Genomic DNA, 23,314 nt, shown 5'->3' with positions numbered 1-23,314 from the left:
CTCATGGCTGCATGACTTCGCGTGCCTCCCTGATGATTGAGAGAGGCTACTGTGGTCACGTTGTCGGACTGAATCTGGACCTTCCTTCATGCCCCGAAGCAGGTCCTGTGCCATATACTGCTTTGTATACTTCTCGAATTGTCCAGAATGTTTATGGGCAGAAGACTTTCCTAGCCCCCATCCGTGAAGACTGGCATCCGTGGTGAGAAGCACCCAATTTGGAATCCAGAATGGGCGACACTTGTCCAGATGATCCTTTTGTAGCCACCACGAGAAAGAGAGACGAACCTCTGGAGTGAGAAGGATCCTCTGGGACCTTATTAGATGAAACTGTCCGTTCCACCTGGAGAGAATCCATTTTTACAGAGGCCTGGAATGGAACTGAGCATGCCCCACCATGTCGAAGGTGGATACCATTGACCCCAGGATCTGCATTGCTGATAGAATGGATACCCTTCGCTTGCGTGGCAATTTGCGTACTCGCAATGAGAGGGCCGCAATCATGTCCTCTGGCAGGAACACCCTTTGTGCCTGAGAGTCCAGAAGTGCTCCCAGATGTACCATCTGCTGTGTTGGTGAGAGAGAGGATTTCTTCCAATTGATGATCCAGCAGTGCTTCTGTAGGCAGGCAATGGCCAGTTGGAGATGGTAGTGTAAAACAGCTGGAGACTGTGCCAATATCAGAAGGTTGTCCAGATATGGTAGTATGCCGATTCCCTGACGCCTGAGGTAGACCGTCATAACAATCATTATTTTGGTGAAGACCCGAGGGGCCGTTGATAGACCTAAGGGTAGTGCCTGAAATTGGTAAAGTTTTTGCAGGACAGCAAATCGTAGAAATTGTTGAAGGGATGGCTTAATAGACACATGCAGATACGCATCCTGAATGTCCTGGGAAACCATAAAATCCCCAGGCTCCATTGTCAAAATATTTGACCAAAGAGTTTCCATACAGAACTTGGGTACATGGATAAACTTGTTCAGGGTTTACAGATTTAGTATAGGACGATGAGACCCATTCGGTTTTGAACCAAAAATAGATTAAAATAATAAACCCTTCCTTGCTGAAACACAGGAACCAGGATTATCAACCCCTGCCTGCAGCAGGGAGTAAATGGCCTCCTGAAGGGCCAAGGCCTTGATCGCATCTGATAGGGGATTTGTGTAAAAAAACTTCTGGGGAGGATACCTCCAGAAAGTGAGTGCAGACCCCTGAGAGACCACTTCTCCGACCCAGGCATCTGTTGTTGTTTGATGCCAGTAATCCGCAAACTGAAGAAGTCTGCCTCCCCCAGGAGGAGGCCCAGCCCATAAGGCCGAGGGTTTGTCGTCCGGCTGAGAAGCTGGACGTCTGGCCGGCCCAGACCTCTTAATTTTTAGCTTGGTTGTCCTGCAAAAACTCGACGGTCTGGAGGAAGACTGTTCTTCTGCTCGTCCCTGAGGACCGAAAAGAAAACTGCCTAGACTTTAATGTAGCTGTTGATGGCAGACCTGCAGATTTTGAAGCTGCTAGAGTTGCTATTATCTTATCTAAATCTGCTTCAAGAAGTATATTCCCCAAAAAAAGATAAGGATTCCAGAGCCTTCTTTGGATCTGCTTTCCAGGACCTTAACCAAAAGACTCTACGAGCCACCACTGAGGCTGCCGATGCTTTAGAAGCTAGAAGTCCAGCATGCCACGTCCATTCTTCAACAGCCTTGACTAACCAAGCCCCAGCTGGTAGAGTAACAGCTCAAGATGATGAAAATATTGCCTTAAGACATGTTTAAATTTTCCTATCTGTAGGATCTTTACCAGAAGATGCTCACAGAATATGCAACGTAGCATTCCTGATTAAGTGTGTCACATAAACATCCACAGTAGGAGGGATTTCCCACTTAGTATCGATGTATCCTTCCCAGCTTCTGAATGTACTAATCTTTTCGGAACATAAAACAGTTTATCCGGGTTACTCCATGCCTCTTCCGTAAGTTCAGTGAGCTGTTCAGATTTAGGGAACTCAGGGCCTAATTCAGACCCACTCGTGAGCGCTGAGCGCTCGCAAGCGGGTCGATGTTGGGCATGCGCACGACGGAGGCGGCTCCTTCGTGCGCATGCGCGAGGCCCGAATAGCGACGGGTCTCGCTACAAAGGGGGTGTGCTGTTGATGGTGAGTGACAGCACGCCCCCTTTGGTGGGCGTGGCTGCCCAGATGGAGGCGTTCCCATGGGAACGCCTACCGTCTGGGGCCAGCCCCACTAACATCACAAGTGATGTCAGTGGGAGTGCACTCGGCTCTGATAGAGCCAAAAGCACTCCAGGGCTTGCGGCAGACGAGACCCTACCACAAGGGTCTCGTCGCAAGTCCGATGGTCGCGATGGTCTTGACCATCGCGTCCATCTTCCTGGCCGCTCGCTATAGCTGTGGGTGGTCACCCACAGCTATGCGAGCGGCCAAGAGGCCGCTCTAAAATTCAGAAGGACGGCCCTGATTCAGAGCGAGCGCTCTGTCAGAGCATCCGGCTCTGAATCAGGGCCTCAGTTTTTACCACCTTCTGGTGTTTAAACACTGGAGCCTTCTTTCTAGGAGCCGGTTCATCATCATGTATATTTAGGATTGATTTTACAGACCTCACCAAAGCAGACACATCCACTGTAGAAGGATGGTCCTCCTCTCCCGAGCTAGACCCTGAAGAAGAACCCTGCACATCATCTGATTCCTCCGTTAATGCGCCTGAATCTACATGCTGAGCAGACTGATAGAAAGATAACTTCCGCTTAGGCGCCTTAGTGACTACCGGTCTACTGACAACAGCCCATTGAGCCATACTCTGACTTGAGTGGGCATAAACATCCATCCAGGAAGGGGGCAAACATAGCATGCTGTGGGTATCCTATACAAGGAGGCAGTGTGGGAGTAGCCATACGATCCACTAACTGCTTCATTACCTGAGACAAGGAGGACACCCAAGATTGCTCCTGTACAGGGGCTGGTAAACTGGACTGGGGAGGTGGTTCTTTATACAGGATGGTTTGTGTGCTGTCTGTTATAAAGTCCTGAGGGGACAAGTCCGCCAAACAAGATTTACATGAAACCAGCACAGGGGCCTCCACCTCCTGTTTCCGTTTAGCTTTAGATATATTCAATAATAAAATTAACAAATGCAATGCAATGTGACAGCCTTCACAAATACTAGTAAATGTGAGGTACAGAGAAGAAAACCCCACCCACCTGTACAAGAGGGATGAGGAGTAACAGTAATAGTTATAACTGACAGTAAGAAATAAAAGGCAGTATTAATGCAGCAGCTAGCAAACCGTCACATACAATATATATAGTACAGTTGCAATACACTCTGAATCAACTACCCAAACACGAGGCTTTGTAGGATATAGAGCACCATATATCTGACCCGAGGGATAGGTATACAGGGAGACTGACCCAAAACCTCCTGAGACCAAATCGCTTCAGCAGAGCACAGATATTGGACTGTGACAGTCTAGGAGGAGCGACTCAGACGCAAGAAAACTTTTGAAGGATCTGCGTCAGGGGAGGAGCTGCCAGGGGAGAGCCTACCTCCCATAATAACATGGCAGCAGAAGCTTTTTGCTAATTATTGAAGATTAAGGAAAAGACATTCCTTAATCATTGTATGCAGCATATTGAAACATGTTAAATAAGCTGCCAATTGAAGTCCTTGAGAAAAGAATCTGCCTGTATGATGTAAAGTCTAGCTGTGGAAGGAAGCCAAAAATAATTAAAAGTTACAAGAGGGCAACTACAAAACAATACATTAAAGACATGTGAAGTTAGAGAACCAATCAGATAATATTCTTGCGTTAATGTGTACTCCAAGCAGCTGCTTTAGCCCAGTAGTGTTCATGAATGGCTGCGCCTGTGCAGCTATACTATGTGACTGTTTAATCAGCTCACTATACAGCCATTGCTTCTAATAGTGTTATATAAAATTAATAAAGTATCTAATTTGACAGCAAAGGTTTTTTTTCTCCAATTAAGTACCATTACCTTTGCTGTTTCCAGTATGGAAATGTCTCTTCCCAACCCTGGTCCTATTACAAGGGTATGCAGTCTTGGGAGCCATTTCTCAATCTCCTGTAAAGCATTGGGATGGTCCCTGTGTAAATATAAAAGATCACTCAGAAGTAGCGGTAAAAAAAAAATATGAGATATGGTAAGAACTTACCCTTGTTATCTCTATTTCTACGAAGTCCATAGGGTTCCACAGGATACCTTGGGGTATAGGTGTGACGTCAGTCGCAGGACACCAAAGAGTTAAGCTTTCAGCCTCCCAGGATGCACTAGGTCCCCCTCCTATACCCCGCCCCCGGGCCAAGGCACCTCAGTTAGTTACCAAGCCATAGGCCGGAGCAGGAGCAAAAAAGAGAGAGAAGACAGTCTGGAACATACAAGAATCACATTCTCACCAGAGGGAGACGGAAAACCGGTGACCAGAGCAAAGCCCATCTGCAGCACAGGTGCGACAGGGCGGGAGTCCTGTGGAACCCTATGGACTTCGTAGAAATAGAGATAACAAGGGTAAGTTCTTACCATATCTCATATTTTCTACTTCAGGGTCCATAGGGTATCCACAGGATACCTTGGGGATGTCCCAAAGCAGTATCCTTTAAGGGTGGGGACGCTCCTGTGCAGAAAGGAGAATCCGCCGCCCGAAGGAAGCATCCTGAGAGGCGAAGGTGTCAAACCTGTAATACCTCACGAAGGTATGGACAGAAGACCACGTAGCAGCCTTGCAGATCTGAACTGCTGAGGCACCACGTCGAGCTGCCCACGAAGGACCCACAGACCTAGTGGAATGAGCCTTCAGAGAAGGAGGGACCGGTAGGCCTTCATGAAGATAAGCTTCAGAAATAGCCATACGGATCCAGGCTGCCAAAGTTTGCTTTGAAGCAGGCCAACCCTTTTTACGGAAGCCATAGAGGACAAACAAAGCGTCCGACTTCCTAAACGAAGAAGTGCGGTCAACATAAGTCCTTAAGGCCCGCACAACATCCAAAGAGGCCTCACCCACGGAAAGACCCGGTGAGTTAAAGGCCGGAACAACGATTTCCTCGTTAATATGAAACTGGGAAACAACTTTGGGAAGAAACTCGGGCCGAGTGCGGAGCACTGCCCTGTTCCCATGAAAAACCAAGAAAGGGGGTCTACAAGAAAGAGCCCCTAACTCAGAAACACGTCTGGCCGAAGCAATGGCCAGAAGGAAAACAGTCTTAGCTGTTAGCCATTTAATATCCACTGAGCCCAGTGGTTCAAACGGCGGTCCTTGGAGAGCCCTCAGGACCACAGCCAAATCCCAAGGCGCCACAGGTGGAACAAAGGACGGCTGAATGCGGAGAACACCCTGCATAAAGGTGCGCACATCCGGGATTGTAGCAATCCTACGGTGAAACCAGACAGATAGGGCCGAAACCTGTACCTTCAAAGAAGCAAGGCGAAGCCCATGATCTAGTCCCGCTTGCAGGAAGACGAGAATCCGAGACAGACGAAACTCCCGCGGTGCATAACCTCTCGGTCGACACCACTGGAAGAACGTATGCCACACGCGATGGTATATCCTCGCGGAAGACGGTTTCCGAGCTCGTAACATGGTACGCACCACAGAGCTGGAAAACCCCCGGGACCTCAGCATGGCCGTCTCAACAGCCACGCCGTCAAAGACAGCCGAGTCAGGTCCGGGTGAAGGCAAGGACCCTGAGACAGAAGGTCCGGTCGTAGCGGCAACCGCAGAGGACTGTCCACGGACAGACCCTGAAGGTCTGAGAACCAGTGCCGTCTGGGCCACGCGGGAGCTATCAACAGGAGCGTCCCTCCTTCCTGTTTGAATTTCCGGATTACCCGTGGAAGAAGGGAGACCGGAGGGATCAGGTATGCGAACCGGAACGTCCACCGGACGGACAGAGCATCCACCAGAGACGCCCCTTCGACTCTTGTGCGAGACCCGTACACCGGCAACTTGTTGTTGTGCCGGGACGCCATGAGGTCGATTTCTGGAAGACCCCACCTGTCCACCAGTAGTTGAAAAACGTCCGGGTGCAGGGACCATTCCCCTGGATGAACGTCCTGGCGACTTAGAAAGTCCGCCTCCCAATTTAGCACTCCTGGGATGAAGACCGCTGATATGGCCGGAAGATTGCGCTCCGCCCAAACCAGGATCCGAGAGACCTCTACGAGAGCTGCCCGACTGCGAGTTCCTCCTTGCCTGTTTATGTAGGCCACGGTGGTAGCGTTGTCCGACTGGACCTGCACCGGGTGACCCTCCTAGAAACCGCTGTGCCTGCAGAAGAGCACTGAAGACCGCATGGAGTTACAAGATATTTATTGGAAGCTCCGCTTCTGTCGGCGTCCACCTGCCCTGGAACAAGTGTGGACCCGAAACTGCTCCCCAGCCCCGAAGACTGGCGTCCGTTGTCAACAGGACCCAATTTGGAACCCAGAACGGACGTCCCTTGTTGAGGTGGGTCGTCTTTAACCACCACGCAAGTGACAGGCGAACCTCCGGGGTGAGCACAATCGTCAGGAACTTCAGAGACTGAGGCAGCCCGTTCCACTTGGACAGGATCAGGTGCTGCAGAGGTCTGGAGTGAAACTGGGCGTATTCCACCATGTCGAACACCGACACCATGCAGCCCAGTAACCTCATCGCCGAGTGTAAGGACACCCGGCGGCTGTGCAGACAACTGCGCACCCTTGACTGTAAAGCAGAGATCTTGTCCTCCGTCACGAAGATCCTTTGCTGTCCCGAGTCCAATAAGGCTCCAAGATGCAGAATCCTCCGAGACGGGATTAGAGTGGACTTCTGCCAGTTGATTAGCCAGCCGTGCCGTTGCAGCAGTGCAATGGTCAGGTCCAAGTGGTGTAACAGGAGCTCTGGAGATCCTGCCACCAATAACAGGTCGTCCAAGTACGGCAACATGCGGACTCCTTGCAGCCGCAGAGAAGCCGCCATGACCGCCATCACCTTGGTGAAAACACGTGGTGCTGTCGCCAGGCCAAAAGGTAACGCCCGAAACTGGAAGTGGTCGCTGCGGATTGCAAACCGAAGGAACTCTTGATGGCGCAAAAGAATAGGGACATGCAGGTAAGCGTCCTGTATGTCCAATGACACTATGTAGTCCCCAGGTTCCAGCGCCAGAATGATGGACCGTAGGGTCTCCATCCGAAACTTCGGGACCCGCAAAGACTTGTTGAGTGCTTTGAGGTTGAGAATCGGACGATATGACCCATTGGGTTTCTGTACCAAAAATAGATTTGAATAGAAACCCTGGCCCCTCTGGGAGAATGGAACAGGCACTATAACTCCAGCCTGGAGCATAGTGTGCAATACCTTCCGCAGCTCCGTAGCCTTGTTCCGGTCTGATGGTAGACCCGTGGTGAAGAATCGAGCCGGGGGGTCTGTGCCGGAAGGAGAGGGCGTACCCGTGGGAGACCACCTCCAGAACCCAAGTGTCTGTCGTAGTGAACGACCAACACCGGGAGAACTGCAGCAGGCGGCCTCCCACCCTGGGATCCCCCAAAGGGAGGCCCGGACCGTCAGGCCACAGGCTTGTCATCTGGCTTGGGGGCCGGACGTCTGGTACTCCATGCCTGTTTCCGGGGCTTGACCGATTTCTTAGGGCCAGCCTATCGAGGAAACGACTGTGGTTTGGGCCTGCCCTGGGCCCTAGATGACTGAAAGGACGATGGTCCAGAACCAGAAGGAGCAGCGGCCGACGGGAGACAAGCAGATTTGGCTGCCGCCAGCGTGGCCACAATCTTATCCAGATCCGGACCGAAGAGAACTTCTCCGGTAAACGGCAATGCTTCCAGACCTTTCTTGGAATCTGCGTCCGCCTTCCAGGATCGCAGCCACAAGGTGCGACGAGCAGCTACCGCTGCTGAAGAAATTCTAGACACCAGAGTACTAATGTCTAGAGCCGCCTCGTTGATGTAGGTGGCCGAATCACGGAGATTGCCAATCAACTCCGCCTGTTCGGCCGGACAGTCGGATTCAAAAGAAGCCTCTAATGAATCCGCCCAGCGCTCCATCGCTGTGGCAACCCAGCAAATGGCCATAGCCGGCCGTGCTGCCCCCCCTGCAAGGGAATAAGCGGACTTCAGGCAGATTTCTACCTTGCGGTCCGTAGCATCCTTAAGGGAGGACATGGATGGCATCGGCAATGTGGCACTACGGACAAGACGGGTCACGTGAGAATCCACCTGTGGAGGGGATTCCCACTTAGCAAAATAATTATCCGCGAACGGATAAGCCCCCGCCAGGCGTCTCTGCGGCTGGTATCTTTTGCCAGGTTGTTTCCACGCCTCCTCTAAATGGTCCACCAACTGACCCGAAAGAGGAAAGACTGTGGCATCGCCCTTCACATCTTTGAAAAAGGCATACTTAGATTTAGCCGCTGGGGGAACTTCGTCCTCAATCACCAAGGCTGTGCGGACCGCCCGAATAAGTCCAGGAATATATACTTTGGACTTAGCATCAGCGTCCTTAGTATGGAGAGGTTCCTGATCGTAAGGATCCAGAATCTCCCCATCATCAGACGTCCCTTCGTCATCCTCATAAGGAGCGGAAAGAGACGCCACCGGCCTTTTATGAGGCCGCATCACAGACTCCCCTTGCAACACATCCGACAAGTGCTGTACAGAACTCGTCAGGGAGTTAACCCACGCTGGCTCCTGAGAACCCGGGAGCGGGGAAATAGGGAGACTGTGGGGTACCACCAATTGTCGTGGGAACCCCTGCATGGGTGACGACACCACAGACTGCTTGGACAAACCCATCGGAGTAAACGCGGGCTGCGGAGCTAACTGGCCCACTAAAGCTGTTAACGCCTGAGCGAAACAAGCCCAGGGCGGCTCCTGTACCGGTGCTGTAACCGTAATAGGCCGCGCCATGGACAAACACTGCCGGCAAAGGCCCTCCGCGCTACCCTCCCCCTCCGCTAACGGTACTTTGCACGTGGTACACTGTAGCCGGAGGGGAAAATCACTTTCAGACATGATGGCACCACGTATGTGACCTCTCTCACCAATTAAGTATTAAATAGGCGAGAGACCACCCTGCAGCACCGCACTGCAAGGGCTTTAGCAGAAAGAACAGGGACAGTAATAAAGCTGACAGTTTTGAGAAGATAAAGTTACAGGCAGCAGCGCTAGCACAGTCACATACAATGCAGAGAAATAACAATTCCTGCACTAACAGCGCTGATCACTCAACTACACAGACACAGGGCCTGGTAGGACACAGCTCTGCATACACAGACCTGAGCCACAGCGGAGGAGAGGTATGCGGGGGGACCCAGACCACGATGCTTCCTTCCAGGCTTCCAGCAGCGTTCACCATGCGTTGCAGAGAAGATGGCCGCCGAGGAGCAGAGAGAAGCTGGCCTGGGGGAGGAGCGCTGACACAGGACCAGTCAGCACAGTGCAGAGAGGGCTGTGTGCAGCGGGGGAGGCGCCGGCTGTGAGACAGGGAAGGCGCGCTCCCCTGGCATGCATTTAACCCCTGGGACGCCGCAGCGCTACCGCTCTGCTGCGGTCCGCTGTCCCAGGGGGTAGTGGAAAGCGCAGGTTCAGTACCTGGCTCCACGCTGCAGCCAGTCCCCAGGGAGCCCCCTGCCTGGGGACTTAGGACCATGTGACCAGCGGGGACCCACCGCGGGACCCCGCTGCTTACCTTAGTCCCCCTTGGATCCGGCCATGGTCCGGAACATCTGGGGTCACCGCTAGCTGTGACCCCAGATGCTCACCAGCATCCCCGGATCGGTACCGACGTTCTGGTACCGGCGGGGGTGTAGGGAAGACAGCATGGACGTCAGGATTGACTGTCCATGCTGTACATCCAGATGTGCAACCACAGCTGCACTGAAGAAAGCTTCAGGGGCTCTTCTAGCCCCCACTCCGACAGGTGCGCCCGACGCCGGCCGGGCACCAAACTAAACTGAGGTGCCTTGGCCCGGGGGCGGGGTATAGGAGGGGGACCTAGTGCATCCTGGGAGGCTGAAAGCTTAACTCTTTGGTGCCCTGCGACTGACGTCACACCTATACCCCAAGGTATCCTGTGGATACCCTATGGACCCTGAAGTAGAAAAGAAAGATATAAGCTAAAAACATATGTTGGCATGTTGCTAGGCCTGTGAATGACAATCTGGGATGAATTAAATATTTTAACAAAAAGTCCTAATAAGCATCTGCTATTTTGGCTAGTCAGTATTTGGTTAATACGGAGTAGAAAAAATAAAACTTACAGAACTGGATGTACGATCAGCTCCGGACTGTACGACTTAATGACACTTGCTGCATCTTTGGTACAAAATACTTGGGATAAATCTGCACCCTATGGAGAATAAAGAACAGGAGATCAGAAAAACGTAAACTGGCTTTGTAAGTATAAGGCGTGGCCAAAATGTTGGCAAGGTAACATCACAAATTACATTCTGCTACAGTAAAACCCTAGAGGTTTAGTAAATAGTCACTGACATCTCTTGTACCAATATGTTCTAAGACTATTTACATACAAGTATAATATCAACTAGAATCAAATTAACTTCTTAAATTACTAAACCTTCCCATCTTTCCTTACTTGTTCCAAAAGTACATAAACAAATTGTAGACAAGCGACTTACAGAATACAATACAATACAGGACCAGGACATGGAAAACATATATTGCTACATTAGCAACCATAACACCCAGATAAGCAACAGAGCAAAGCAACCAAGTGTTAGGTGCCCTAGTGGTGAGTAAGAAGTGGATGAAACCAAAGTAGGGAGAAGCACAAGAGGGTAGAGGGCCCTGCTCGTAAGAGCTTACATTCCAAGAGTATGTATAATATATATATATATATATATATATATATATATATATATATATATATATATATATATATATATAGTACACATATATAGTGGATATGCCCAATTCATCGTTCCCGGTGGTCATTCATAGCATCGTTCCATCTGCTGTTCTGCATAGCGGATGGGATGAATGTGGTGTACAGGAGAACATGCATCAAGCATCCATTCACACTGACAGCAGCGCTTGGGGGCAGCCTGGCATGTTCGTAAGTGCCAAATACGCCCCCAAGTGTGATGAAAAGGGGACGCATCTAATATAATATACACCCCCCTTTTCAATGTGCCCTTTCTGTAGGTCCGCTGCCGGACCTAGATGAACACACAAATAGCACAGCATATTCTGTTGCGCTTTACAAGCGGAAACAGAAGTAAAGCAAAACTGGGTAATTACAGACAGACATACAGGTAGGGAGGCCCTGCTCACAAGCTTACAATCTATAGGGAAATAGGCACTGACACACAAGGATAGGTGCTGCCTATTGCATAATGGTCCAGCTGGATTGCAAAGGTTCTTAATGGGCTGTATGATATATTCACACAGGTATGTTGGCCTAGGGTCAGGAGGAAGTGAAAGTGAAGAAAGAGAAAATATGTGAAATTATGTGTTGACTGTAAGATGGGATGTAATTAGATAGGGAAAAGGTTATGTGGGCGGATCTGGAATCTAATAAGCTTTTCTGAAGAGGTGAGTTTTCAGGGAACACTTGAAGGTTTGGAGACCAGAGGAAAGTCTTATTGTGCATGGGAGAACATTCCACAGAGTGGGTGCAGCCTGAAACAAAGTCTTGTAATTGTGAATGGGAGCAGGTAATGTGTGTGAATGAGAGATGCAGATCTTGTGCTGAGTGGAGAGGTCGGGTGGGGAGATATTTTGAGATAAGCGAAGAGATGTATTTTGGTGTGGTTTGATTAATCGCCTTACATGTAAATAAAAATATTTAATATTGAATACGATAGAAAACTGGTAACCAATAGAGGGACTGAGAGTGGATCAGCAGACAAAGAATACACACACACACACACACACACACACACACACACACGTGTAACCAGGGCAGGACTGGCCATCGGGCACTTCTGGCAAATGCCAGAAGGGCCGATGGGGCTGACGCTGAGCGCTGGCTTACCCGGCCGGCACTTCAGTGATCAGCATTTCCCCTTTTATTTCCCTGCGCGGCGGCTGCATCATTGCGTAATGATGTCATGACGCGGTCGCGTCATGACGTCATTACGCGGACAGCGGAAGTGTGAATGTGGGTAGATTTAGCAGCGACTGGGAGCTGGCAACTTGCTGGGCGTTATGTGCTGCGGGTGATGCGCGGCGGGGGCGTGGCCCAGGGCAAACGGCTCCATTAGCTCCTGCCTCCTGTGAGCTGACTGTAGGGGGGCTGACTGGTGCGCGAGCAGCGCAACACCAACTGGAGTGTCATGTGCGGCCGCCGCGGTGATGTCATGACGCGGCTGGCCCAGCTCAAGGATAAAAAAGCGCGGCGCTGGCAGGGACCTGAGGGGACTGGACGCCATCTTTGGACCTCATGAGCTGCTGACACAGACGCCAGCTGAGACTGCAGTGGCCAGTACTATATAAGTAAGTCGATTGGTGTGGTTGGTGCCTAGTAATGTGGTATGGGGAGGTAGTAAGTATATGATGAAGTGTTGGGAGATAGTATAGTGATATTGTGTGGGGAGATAGTATAGTGATGTAGTGTGGGGAGATAGTATAGCGATGTAGTGTGGGGAGGTAGTAAGTGTATGAAGTAGTGTGGGGAGATAGTATAGCGATGTAGTGTGGGGAGGTAGTAAATGCATGAAGTAGTGTGGGGAGATAGTATAGTGATGTAGTGAGTGTATGATGTAGTGTGGGAGATAGTATAGTGATGTAGTTTGAGGAGGTAGTAAGTGTATGATGTAATGTGATGCAGTGTTGGGAGGTAGTATAGTGATGTAGTATGGGGAGCAGTTATGTATTGTGGTGATGTCGTGTGGGGAGGTAAATTATTAAGTGATAAAGTGTAGTGTAGTGTAAGGAAGTGATAATATGAGATATGGTAAGAACTTACCCTTGTTATCTCTATTTCTACGAAGTCCATAGGGTTCCACAGGATACCTTGGGGGTATAGGCGATGGCGGCAGACATCCAGGCACCACAGAGTTAAATTTTCAGCCTCCCAGGATGCACTGGGGTCCCTCTCCTATACCCCGCCCCCGAGCCTCAGGCCACTCAGAGTCGTAACAAGCCATAGGCCGGAGCAGGAGCAAAAAAGAGAGAGAAGACAGTCTGGAACACACAAGAATCACATTCTCACCAGAAGGAGACGGAGAAACCGGTGACCAGATCAAAGCCCATCTGCAGTACAGGTGCGACAGGGCGGGAGTCCTGTGGAACCCTATGGACTTCGTAGAAATAGAGATAACAAGGGTAAGATCTTACCATCTCTCATATTTTCTACTTCAGGGTCCATAGGGTATCCACAGGATACCTTGGGGATGTCCCAAAGCAGTATCCTTTAAGGGTGGGGACGCTCCTGTGCTGTAAGGAGAATCGGCCGCCGAAAGGAAGCATCCTGAGAGGCGAAGGTATCAAAAGCATAATACCTTACAAAAATATGGACAGATGACCACGTGGCTGCCAATCACCGCTGAGGCGCCATGTCGAGCTGCCCACAAAGGACCCACAGACCTAGTGGAAGAGCTTTAATAGAGGATGGAACAGGAAGACCTGTGAATCCATTCTGCCAAAGTTAGCGTAGTGGCAGGCCAACCCTTTTTATGGAAACCAGAAAGGACAAAACCGAGAGTCTGATTTCCTAAATGGACTGGTACGGTCAACTTAAATTCTTAGCACCCGTACCACAGCCAAATAGGCCTCACCAGCAGACAGGACTGGGGAAGTAAAGGCAAGCACTGCCCTGTTCCTAGGAAAGATGAGAAACAGGGAGGTCTACATGACAGAGCCTCCCATTCTGAGATCCTACTGGCCAAATTAAGAACCAGAAGGAATACAGTCCTAGCCGTAAGCCATTTGAAATCCACTGAGCCCAGTGGATCAAATGGCGGTCCTCCGAGAGCCCTAAGGACCACAGCCAAATCCCAAGGAGCCACAGGTGGAACAAAGGGATGCTGAATATAATGTACACCCTGCACAAACGTGCGGACATCAGGAAGAGTAGCAATCCTACACTGAAACCATACTAACAGGGCAGAAACTTGCACCTTGAGGTAAGCAAGGCGAAGACCGTTATCTAAGCCCACCTGTAGGAAAGCCAACCTCTGGATATCCGGAATACCCGAGGAGCCTAGCCTCTAGGGCGACACCTGAAAGAAAGTATACCATACCTAATGGTAAATTCTTGCAGATAAAAACTTCCGAGCTCTTAGCATGGACAGAGCCCCTTTTAACTATAGAGCTGGAAAAACTCCTAGACCTTAAGAGGGCAGTCTCCACCGCCACACCGTAAAGGACAGACAACCCAGGTCTGGGTATCAGCCAGGATCCTGAGACAACAGGTCCGGGCGTAGAGGCAACAGCTTCGGAGTGTTAACTGAGAGGCTCCGAAGATCTGAGTAATAGTGCCATCTGGCCTACGCTGGAGCTATCAGCAGGAGCGTGCCTCCTTCTTGCTATTACTGGAGGAAGAAGGGATAACGGAGGGACGAGGTACACAACTTGGAAGGTCCACTGGACCTACCTACGTCTATCAGAAGAGTCACATCTCTGAAAGGCTCCACTTGTTCACCAGAAGATTGAACACCTCCTGATAAAGAGGACATTTCCCTGAATGCACGTCTTGACGGCTGAGAAAGCCTGCTTTCCATCTGAGGATTCCTGAATGAACACTGCCGATGACGGCAGGGATATAGCCTTTCACCCAAGCCAGAATTCGGGACACCACTGTTAGTGTCGCCTGACTTCGGGAACCTCCTAGGTGGTTTACACAAGCCATCATGATGGCGTTGTCAGACTGTACCTGCACGGTATTTCCGTGGAGGACCTGTCCTGCATGCTGGAGAACCCTGAATACAACATGCCCTCCATAAACCCTCAGCATCTACATATCCCTCCGCTAACTGCACATGATATCAGTACATTATAGCTGGAAGAGGATATCCTCGTTCACTTTCCGACATGAGGAGTGTGAACGGAGCGTATGTGACCTCCCACACAGAAAAACCACGCTTACTGTGAGGTAATAAACACCCTGCGACACCGCACCGCAAGGGCTGTAGCAGAAGAACAGGGATAGGAAAAGGCTGACAGTCAGAAATGAAAGTACAGGCAAACAGCTCTAGCATTTAAGTCACATACAATGCACAGATAACATCCTGCATTACAAGCACTGCGATCAACTACACAGACCAGAGCCTGGTAGGAAACAGTGCTGCATACACTGACCTTAATTGAAGGAGAGGTATGCGGGGGACCCGGACCGCAATGGCATCTGTATCAGCTTCCAGCAGCGTTTGCCATCCCCAGCACATGTAGTGAGAAAATGGCCACCGAGGAGCAGAGAGAAGGCAGGGCCCGGGGGAGGAGCGCTGACACAGCCCGCTCAGACCGCTGTGGAATGGCACTGTGCAGCGGGGGAGACGCCGGCTGTGAGACAGGGAAGGCGTTCTCCCCTGGCGTGCTATCAACCCCTGGGACACATGCTGCGGCCCGCTGTCCCTGGTGGTCTAGTGGAAGGCGCAGGATCAGTACCTGGCCCCACGCGCAGCCGGTCCCCAGGGAGCCCCCTGCCTGGGGACCAAACAGGACTGTGTTTCCGGCGGGTGCCCACCGCGGGACCCCGCCGCTTACCTTGTTCCCCGTGCATCCGGCCACAGTCCAGGTAGCCGGGGATCACCGCTAGCTGTGACCCCAGCTACCTACCAGCATCCCCGGATCGGTACCGGCGTTCTGGTACCGGCGGGGTGTAGGAGTGACAGCATGGACGTCAATACTGACTGTCCTATGCTGGAGCACTCTAGTTGTGCAGCCACAGCTGCGAATAAATATTATTGGGCCTTAAAAAGACCCCCCTCTGTACGGTGCGACTGGTCCGGCCAGGCACCTACGAAAACTGAGGGCCTGAGGCTCGGGGGCGGGGTATAGGAGAGGAATCCCAGTGCATCCTGGGAGGCTGAAAATTTAACTCTGTGGTGCCTGGATGTCTGCCGCCATCGCCTATACCCCCAAGGTATCCTGTGGATACCCTATGGACCCTGAAGTAGAAATTGTAGTTATGTAGCATGGAGAGGTAGTGTAGTTGTGTAGTGATGTAGTGTAAGGGAGTGGTAGTGCAGTTATGTAGCATGGGGAGGTAGTGTAGTCATGTAGTACACTGATGTAGTGCAGTTATGTAGCATGGGGAGGTAGTGTACTCATGTAGTACACTGATGTAGTGTAGTGGTGTAGAGTCAGGGAGTGGTAGTGCAGTTATGTAGCATGGGGAAGTAGTGTAGTCATGTAGTACACTGATGTAGTGTAGTGTCAGGGAGTGGTAGTGCAGTTATGTAGCATGGGAGGTAGTGTAGTCATGTAGCACAGTGATGTAATGTGTGGAGGTATAAACCCCTGGCATATAACCTTGTGCAGTTGCTACACACAGAGCATTACTATATATTCTGTAATAATGTCTGGGGACACTTTGTTGTTACAGTATGTGCATTTTCTCATGTACTGTTCATGGCGTGGGGATAGATGGTCGGTGACAGACAGATCACTACCATAGTGAATGCCATCTGTATAAGTGGTAAGGCTTGCAGCCGTTTCAGATTCCTCCCCTTTTTCTATGCAGCCCCACCTGCCTCCCTTGCAGAGGAGACTAGATTGCAAGCCCCTAATTTTGGGGTAGCTCGCATGGTGTGTAGAATTCATTAAATTTAAAAATCAATAACTAAAACTTTAAATGAACACAATAAACACTTACCTTTTGCAGAAGATCATCAACATCCAGAGAACTGGTCAAGAAGCTCAAGATTGTCTGTTCCTTCATGAGAGGATGTGAGTGTGAGGAGAACAAGGGGGAAGACTTTTGCATTTTCCCCAGACAAGCTGAAAAGCAGTTCACAGCACAGGTACTAATTCATCAGGACAGCTACTGTCCCGGCACTGACACAGTAATGCATAGCCATGTTTTTTCAGTACATCACATTGCAAATTGTGGTGGAATTTTCACTTCAAGACCACAAAGAAATCACAATCATTAATAAATATGCCCTATAGTGTGGGAAGGGAGTGCAGTAATGTAGCGTGGAGAGGTAGTGTGGAAAGGGAGTGCAGTAATGTAGCGTGGAGAGGTAGTGTGGGAAGGGAGTGCAGTAATGTAGCGTGGAGAGGTAGTGTGGGAAGGGAGTGCAGTAATGTAGCGTGGAGAGGTAGTGTGGGAAGGGAGTGCAGTAATGTAGCGTGGAGAGGTAGTGTGGGAAGGGAGTGCAGTAATGTAGCGTGGAGAGGTAGTGTGGGAAGGGAGTGCAGTAATGTAGCGTGGAGAGGTAGTGTGGGAAGGGAGTGCAGTAATGTTGGGGGTTGGTAGTTCAGTGATGTTCTGTGTAGTTATATTATAAGTTTCAGCTTCAAAACCATGTGGACCTTAATCTGGCACTGCCCCTCGTCCTCACCCTCCCTGTAACCCCCTCTCAGTGACCCAGCCCTCATCTTCCCTGTAACTCCCCCTTAGTGTCCTCATCCTCACCTACCCAGTAACCCCCCCTTCACCCTCCCCATAACTCCACTTCCAGCATGTCTGACCAATCGATATTTTCTGATCGGCCTCGTGCAAACACTGTACAATTATCTGGCCAATCAGTTGATATTGAGTGGATCGGCCAGATAATTGTATAGTAAATGCTCAGCGTAAGTAACACCATCACCCTCAGTTTTCTCCATCACACAAACAAATAAGAAAGATGGGCAGAATGGAGACAAAGACAGACTTAGAAGGACGATTGGCTGTATTTCCCCTTCGCGTTAGGGACCTGGAAGTGACGTGAGTGAGGGCGGAAGTGCAGTTCCTGCCCATGACAACCAGCTAAAGAGGTACTTTGTCCCAACTTAAACAAGTTTGTTATCCCTTCGCGGGCTCGCTGCGCTGGCCAAGCTTCAGGCACGGTGGCTCGCTACGCTCGCCACATGGTTGTATTCCCACTCTATGCCCACTTGGATGGTAGGGAATGACGCTGGGCACTGGCTGATGACGTCAGGGTCCTCTCCGTGAAAAAAAAAACAGGACAAGGGATGGAAGAGGCAAAGAAGCGGGATCAGAGAAAGAGGGTGAAGAATATCTTTGGGTGTTATCTACACCAATGTAGTGCCAGCTTTACCTAACAGAATCAACCGAATATCCAATGTTTGACTATGGCACATGTATGAATACCCTGCAGGATGTGCTCTTTTGTGTGTATTTTAATACAGAGCATAATGTACACTTTTATGTTGTTCTAATATTAATTATATGTGTAAGAGAATAGACTAAGCAGTGGAAGGAGTTAGGGATATTAAAGGGAGCAGTCTGTGCCAGGAAACAAATGCTGACACGGAGGTGGGCCTGTGTGCTTAAAAATGCCAGGGCCTATTTTTAGTCCCAGTCCGGCCCTGCGTGTAACAGTACAATGTCGGTGCATTGCTGCTAGTGTCCCCAGGGCCCCACAAGCATAGGCAGACCGCAGTGAGTAGCGGTCTGCCCTACACAGTAGGGGGCTGCTACTGGGGGCACTGTATAGGGGGGCTGCTACTTGGGGCACTTCACAAGGGACACTATTTAAGCCAGGGGTACTGCATAAGGGGCCAGTCTGGGGGCACTACTTCAGCCTGGGGGCACTGCATAAGTGCAAAGCTAAAGAGTTTAGTGACAGGAGCTGGCAAGCCCGGGCGACCCTCTAGTTCTAGGAAAATTAGCTTAGACTTAGCAATTCTTGTTTTTTTGCCTAAAACTGTAGTGAATAGTTTAGAGCATCAAACAATATCTGCTAAGGAGTGACGAAGGATAGGGTATGATAGCTTGGGAAATATGACAGCCTAACAAGATGGGACGCAATAGTTTCCAGGCAACCAGCAAATGGGCTCTCTCATCAATGACTGCGGTAAAGTTGAGAGTAGAAGGGAAGACATCATGACGAGTATGAATCCCTACATTTTTAAAATGACATGCAATATGGAACTGACCTACAACGACAGGCAACAACAATCCCAAATTGGAAGTGGTTCTGATTTATAGAGCTAAATCCTATAGACCGCAAAGGAGCCAAACTGAGGGCTTGATTCAGAGCCGGACACTCTGACAGAGTGCTCGCTCTGAATCAAGGCCGGTCCTCTGTTTTTGTTTTTTTTTGAGTGGCCCCTTGGCCGCTCGCATAGCTGTGGGTGACCATCGCGACCATCGGGCTTGCAACGAGACCCTTGTGGTAGGGTCTCATTGCCGCAAGCCCAAGAGTGCTTTCGGTTCAAACAGAGCCGAAAGCACTCCCACTGACATCACTTGTGATGTCAGTGGGGCCGGCCCCAGACGGTAGGCGTTCCCATGGGAACGCCTCCGTCTGGGCAGCCACGCCCCCATCCCGCCCACCAAAGGGGGCGTGCTGTCACTCAACATCGACAGCATTGCGCACGACGGAGCCACCATCAACCAACTTGCGAGCGCATAGTGCTCGCAAGCGGGTCTGAATCAGGCCCTGAGTTTGCTGTTTATACTCCTGTGTAAGAAGCTATTGCACTGTTGGTACCTTTCTGCTAGCATAAAAACCTATTTAGATTGAAGCACTTCAGTCTCCATTGGTGGCCTGAATCTACTCACTACAGGCACGCGCAGGGTGGGAAAAGAGGAAAGGGCACTATTCATTGAGTAATAAATTGGATAGGAGACGCCTCAACTTGTTACCAAATTTACATAACTGGACGTTTTTCTGTAAAGTTTGACTGTCAGTAAGTTTACTTAATATTCCATAAAAATGACATTTCCCCTTCACATAGGGAGGGAGAGGGTCTAGATTTGAGTGCTTGCTTAAGTGCTGCCTGCCAGAAGAGGCGGTCATTGACATAGTCCATGTTATTAAATTCGTATTCCCGCTATTTAGCCTCCAGCATATTGCGGAGCTTAACAGATTTAGCGAGGTAGGAGAGAAGCCTCTGTCTGTAGGGTGCAATGTCCTTCATACATCTGCCAGATGTAACTTAGAAGCAAAACAAGGAACATCCAGTGTAGGAAGTTTACAGCCACAGCGAGGACGGCATTGTTATTCCATATAGGAAGAAGCCACTAAATTAAAGTCACCTCCCATCACAACTGAAGTCTTAATAAATGCGCTTACTTTACCTAGGACCATCTGGAAAAAGCACTTGGAATAGACATTATGGGCACAGAAATTACACAATACATATACAGCTGAGCAAGTTTATATTACAAAGTGCTCTCTGTGACATCCACTTGCTGAGGTAAAATAATCGATCTAGCTCAGATAATGCAAAAAGACAGTAGATAGCGCTAATCTATAGGAAATGTAATAAAAATATTAATAAAATATGATCCACTGACCAGCCAGTGTGACCACAAACCTATTAATTAATAAATGCATCATAAAATGGCTTATACCTGTAGTAGTAAATAAAATAACCAATCCACATCAGACTTAAGCTTAGGATATAACAAAAACCTTGGTATTTATACCAGTAATAACCTAAATACAGACCCTTTCACAAATATCATGTAATTGTCTGTAATCCTTATTTCACTAGTGCATAGTGCACATGACGTGAGCAGGGTCAGCTGATATTATAGCTAAGAATAGCTTATGAAAGGTTCATTCGATTTTCAGCAGCCTAAGGTCAGTCAGGCAAGTTTATAAAAAGCAGTCAGCTATGATAATTTTTGCAGATGTTAGCACAAGCTTTGCAGTCCTTTAGGCGAGCAAGGAGAGGAGAAAGCAGTTTGTTTAGCAATAGTGATTAGTCAGTCAAGCCATGCAGAAAAATCCTAGCGTTCTTTTAGCATGCATGTATATTTTAGGTAGGAAGCATAGCAGGAAAAAATCTCCTCTCTCTCTGCTCTTAAATTAAAGCTATCCACCTCCGCTTAGCACGATACTCCTTTGCAAGGGATGATGGTATGTACCAGCTAGCGGTTAATGGATCGCGATCCTTCAGGTGTTTCTCCGCCTGTGTGATTTATTAGCGGCTTCCTCAGAAGTATCCGAGGAAGCCGCTGACCAATCACCCAGGCGGAGAAATGCGTAAAGAATGATCGCGATCCATTAACCGCTAGAGGGTATATACCATCATCCCTTGATTTCTTTATTCACATACAAGTATATATTGCTGGGTCTGTAATAATCCCACCTGTTTCCACAGACAAAAATCCTGAAAATATGACCTAGTGGTGGTTCTTGATGATTGGAGTGAAAAACCCCTAGGATAACGGAGAAACGTACACCGTACTAGACATCTACTGTAAGGCTGGTGTGATACTAGCACATTGTAGAAGGAGTGTATTTCTGTTGGTTGCAAACAACTTTAGAAAAAATTGTGTTTTAATACTGCAATAAACTTTTACAGTGTGTGTGACAGGCTATTGCATCTATTTACATGAACCTAGCAGTTAGTTTGTGTTCCAATAAACTTTAATTATGCAAAGTACTATTAGAACTCTGCTGATTTTTACGCACACCTAAAAAGCTGCATGCACATTGAGTTTGACGTTAATCCAATGAAATATTAACAGACATACAATAATGTAATCATACAATATTTTTTAATTGTACTTACCACTTTGAGAGCTGAAATTGCAGCAAAATATGGAGCCCCAGTATATCTGTAAAAGAATGCAATATTACAAGTACGTTCACTTCATTCACAGCAATCAGTTTATTGGTACCGTGATAAAAACAATTAAAACATATTGCTATGTAAGACACAAGAATCAGGAAGTTTGAGACAAATTGCATAGTAAGTATTACACATCATACCACCTGCTTTGACCTGTGCATTAAGGATCAGTGCATTGATACTAGGGATATAACAAATCCTGGATTCTGTTTGGTGGGTTGTGTGGTTGCAGATAGATTCAGTCTCAGGCAAAGGATCAGTGCAAAAGCCACTTTCTGCTTAGCGCACTATAAGCATGGCTTTTCATGGCACTCTGTACTGATAGAAAGGTAAGTTCTCTGCTGTCAGTCCCACACTGCAAACATCAAGGAAAGTGTGTGTTCAGCATGCACATCTGACATACCATGAATGTTTGGAAAGTGACATGGTGGTGCCAAGAAATTCAGAAGACTTGTGAGTTACTGAGCTAAGAGGGTCTCTGTACAACAGATGTATGACATATTTAAGTGCTGTTAAATAGACCTATTACCCATGTATGTTTGTGCTAGATGAATCAGTACTGTTGCGACAGTCTTTTCACATTTGTTGCCTGCACGAGTATTATGGATTTTGTGCTAACCTCTACAATTGCTCATAGCATGGGAATCATGTTAGCTGTACTGTAGAACACATTTCCCAGTCTTATTATATTTCTCATTACACACTCTATGGCCAGTTACACCCCTGACGGTTTTGGATGGCCGGGCAAGAAACTGGCAGTAGCCGACTGGGCTTTTTCAGGCACTCAGTGCCTTTCACAAGCAGCGGCTTTGAGCCGCTTTTATTTCTTTCTTTCTTTATTGGGCATGCACAGCAGTAGTAGCAGCAGCACAAGCCCATGTCTGTGAAAGGAAACATTGTTTCCTATACACCACTGGGGTGCAGGAACGGGACAGACACGGCACAGCAGACGTCCTGCACAGTGGATATTCCCGGCTGTAACACAGCGACCGTGCCTTGCGAAAGGCGTCACATGCTTCCAGCCACCACTATTTTTCACATCCGGCAAAAAAAACAGCAAGTGTGAAACTAGCCTATGTGAACAATAATTACAAAATATAAAACAATCAATTAGTCAGTGAATTCATAACGTTAAAACTGGAAAAAGACTCAAGTCTATAAGCACTCTCCAATTAACAGTGTGTTTGTAGTTCTATATACTAAGACTCCAAAAGGCACATGAATAACTGGATTAGCAGTGTTACAAATATAGTTCCAGTGTATCCTCGTACATATGAAGAATAGTACAAATGTGTAATTACCATACTTCCCAATGAGAAGTCAGATTTAGCAGTATGTCCAGCACCTTCTGATTACATCCGCCTTTTGTGTGAGAGCAGCAGGGTCTTGTGTTTTACTTTGGATGGATTGAAGCTGGATGAAGTATGAAATGATAGCACGCTGTTTATATGCTATAAATCGGGGAAAGCCTAAATTTACAACCTTATAAATATGGGGTATATCTGACAGGTTGTGTAGCAGATTTCCTACATTTGCATAGTGACCTCACAACTAATGGTCCATTCAGAGATACCGGGATCCAGAGTAGCCTTTCAGCCTTTAGGAATGAGGACTATTGACAATACTGGCTGCATTGAGAGGGTCAGGAATTA

The 23,314-nt window shown here is 48.7% G+C and overlaps 1 protein-coding gene across 4 annotated transcripts in view; it reads right to left on the bottom strand.

Annotated features, from left to right (window-relative positions):
* Nucleotides 1-23,314, bottom strand: part of NAXD (NAD(P)HX dehydratase) — a 56,643-nt gene that overhangs the window by 9,715 nt on the left and 23,614 nt on the right. For all 4 annotated transcript variants that reach the window (XM_088458402.1, XM_088458396.1, XM_088458411.1 and 1 more), the window contains 3 exons: nt 21,603-21,648; nt 10,259-10,347; nt 4,008-4,116 (listed from right to left, as the gene is read on the bottom strand). In XM_088458402.1, coding sequence (XP_088314528.1) covers nt 4,008-4,116; nt 10,259-10,347; nt 21,603-21,648 — 244 coding nt within the window. The remainder of the gene's footprint in view (nt 1-4,007; nt 4,117-10,258; nt 10,348-21,602; nt 21,649-23,314) is intronic.

Source organism: Taudactylus pleione, unplaced genomic scaffold (genome assembly GCF_031769625.1).
Source record: "Taudactylus pleione unplaced genomic scaffold, aTauple2 ptg000041l, whole genome shotgun sequence".
In the NCBI taxonomy this organism is placed as follows: Eukaryota; Metazoa; Chordata; class Amphibia; order Anura; family Myobatrachidae; genus Taudactylus; species Taudactylus pleione.
This window is presented reverse-complemented; position numbering and strand designations above follow the sequence as displayed.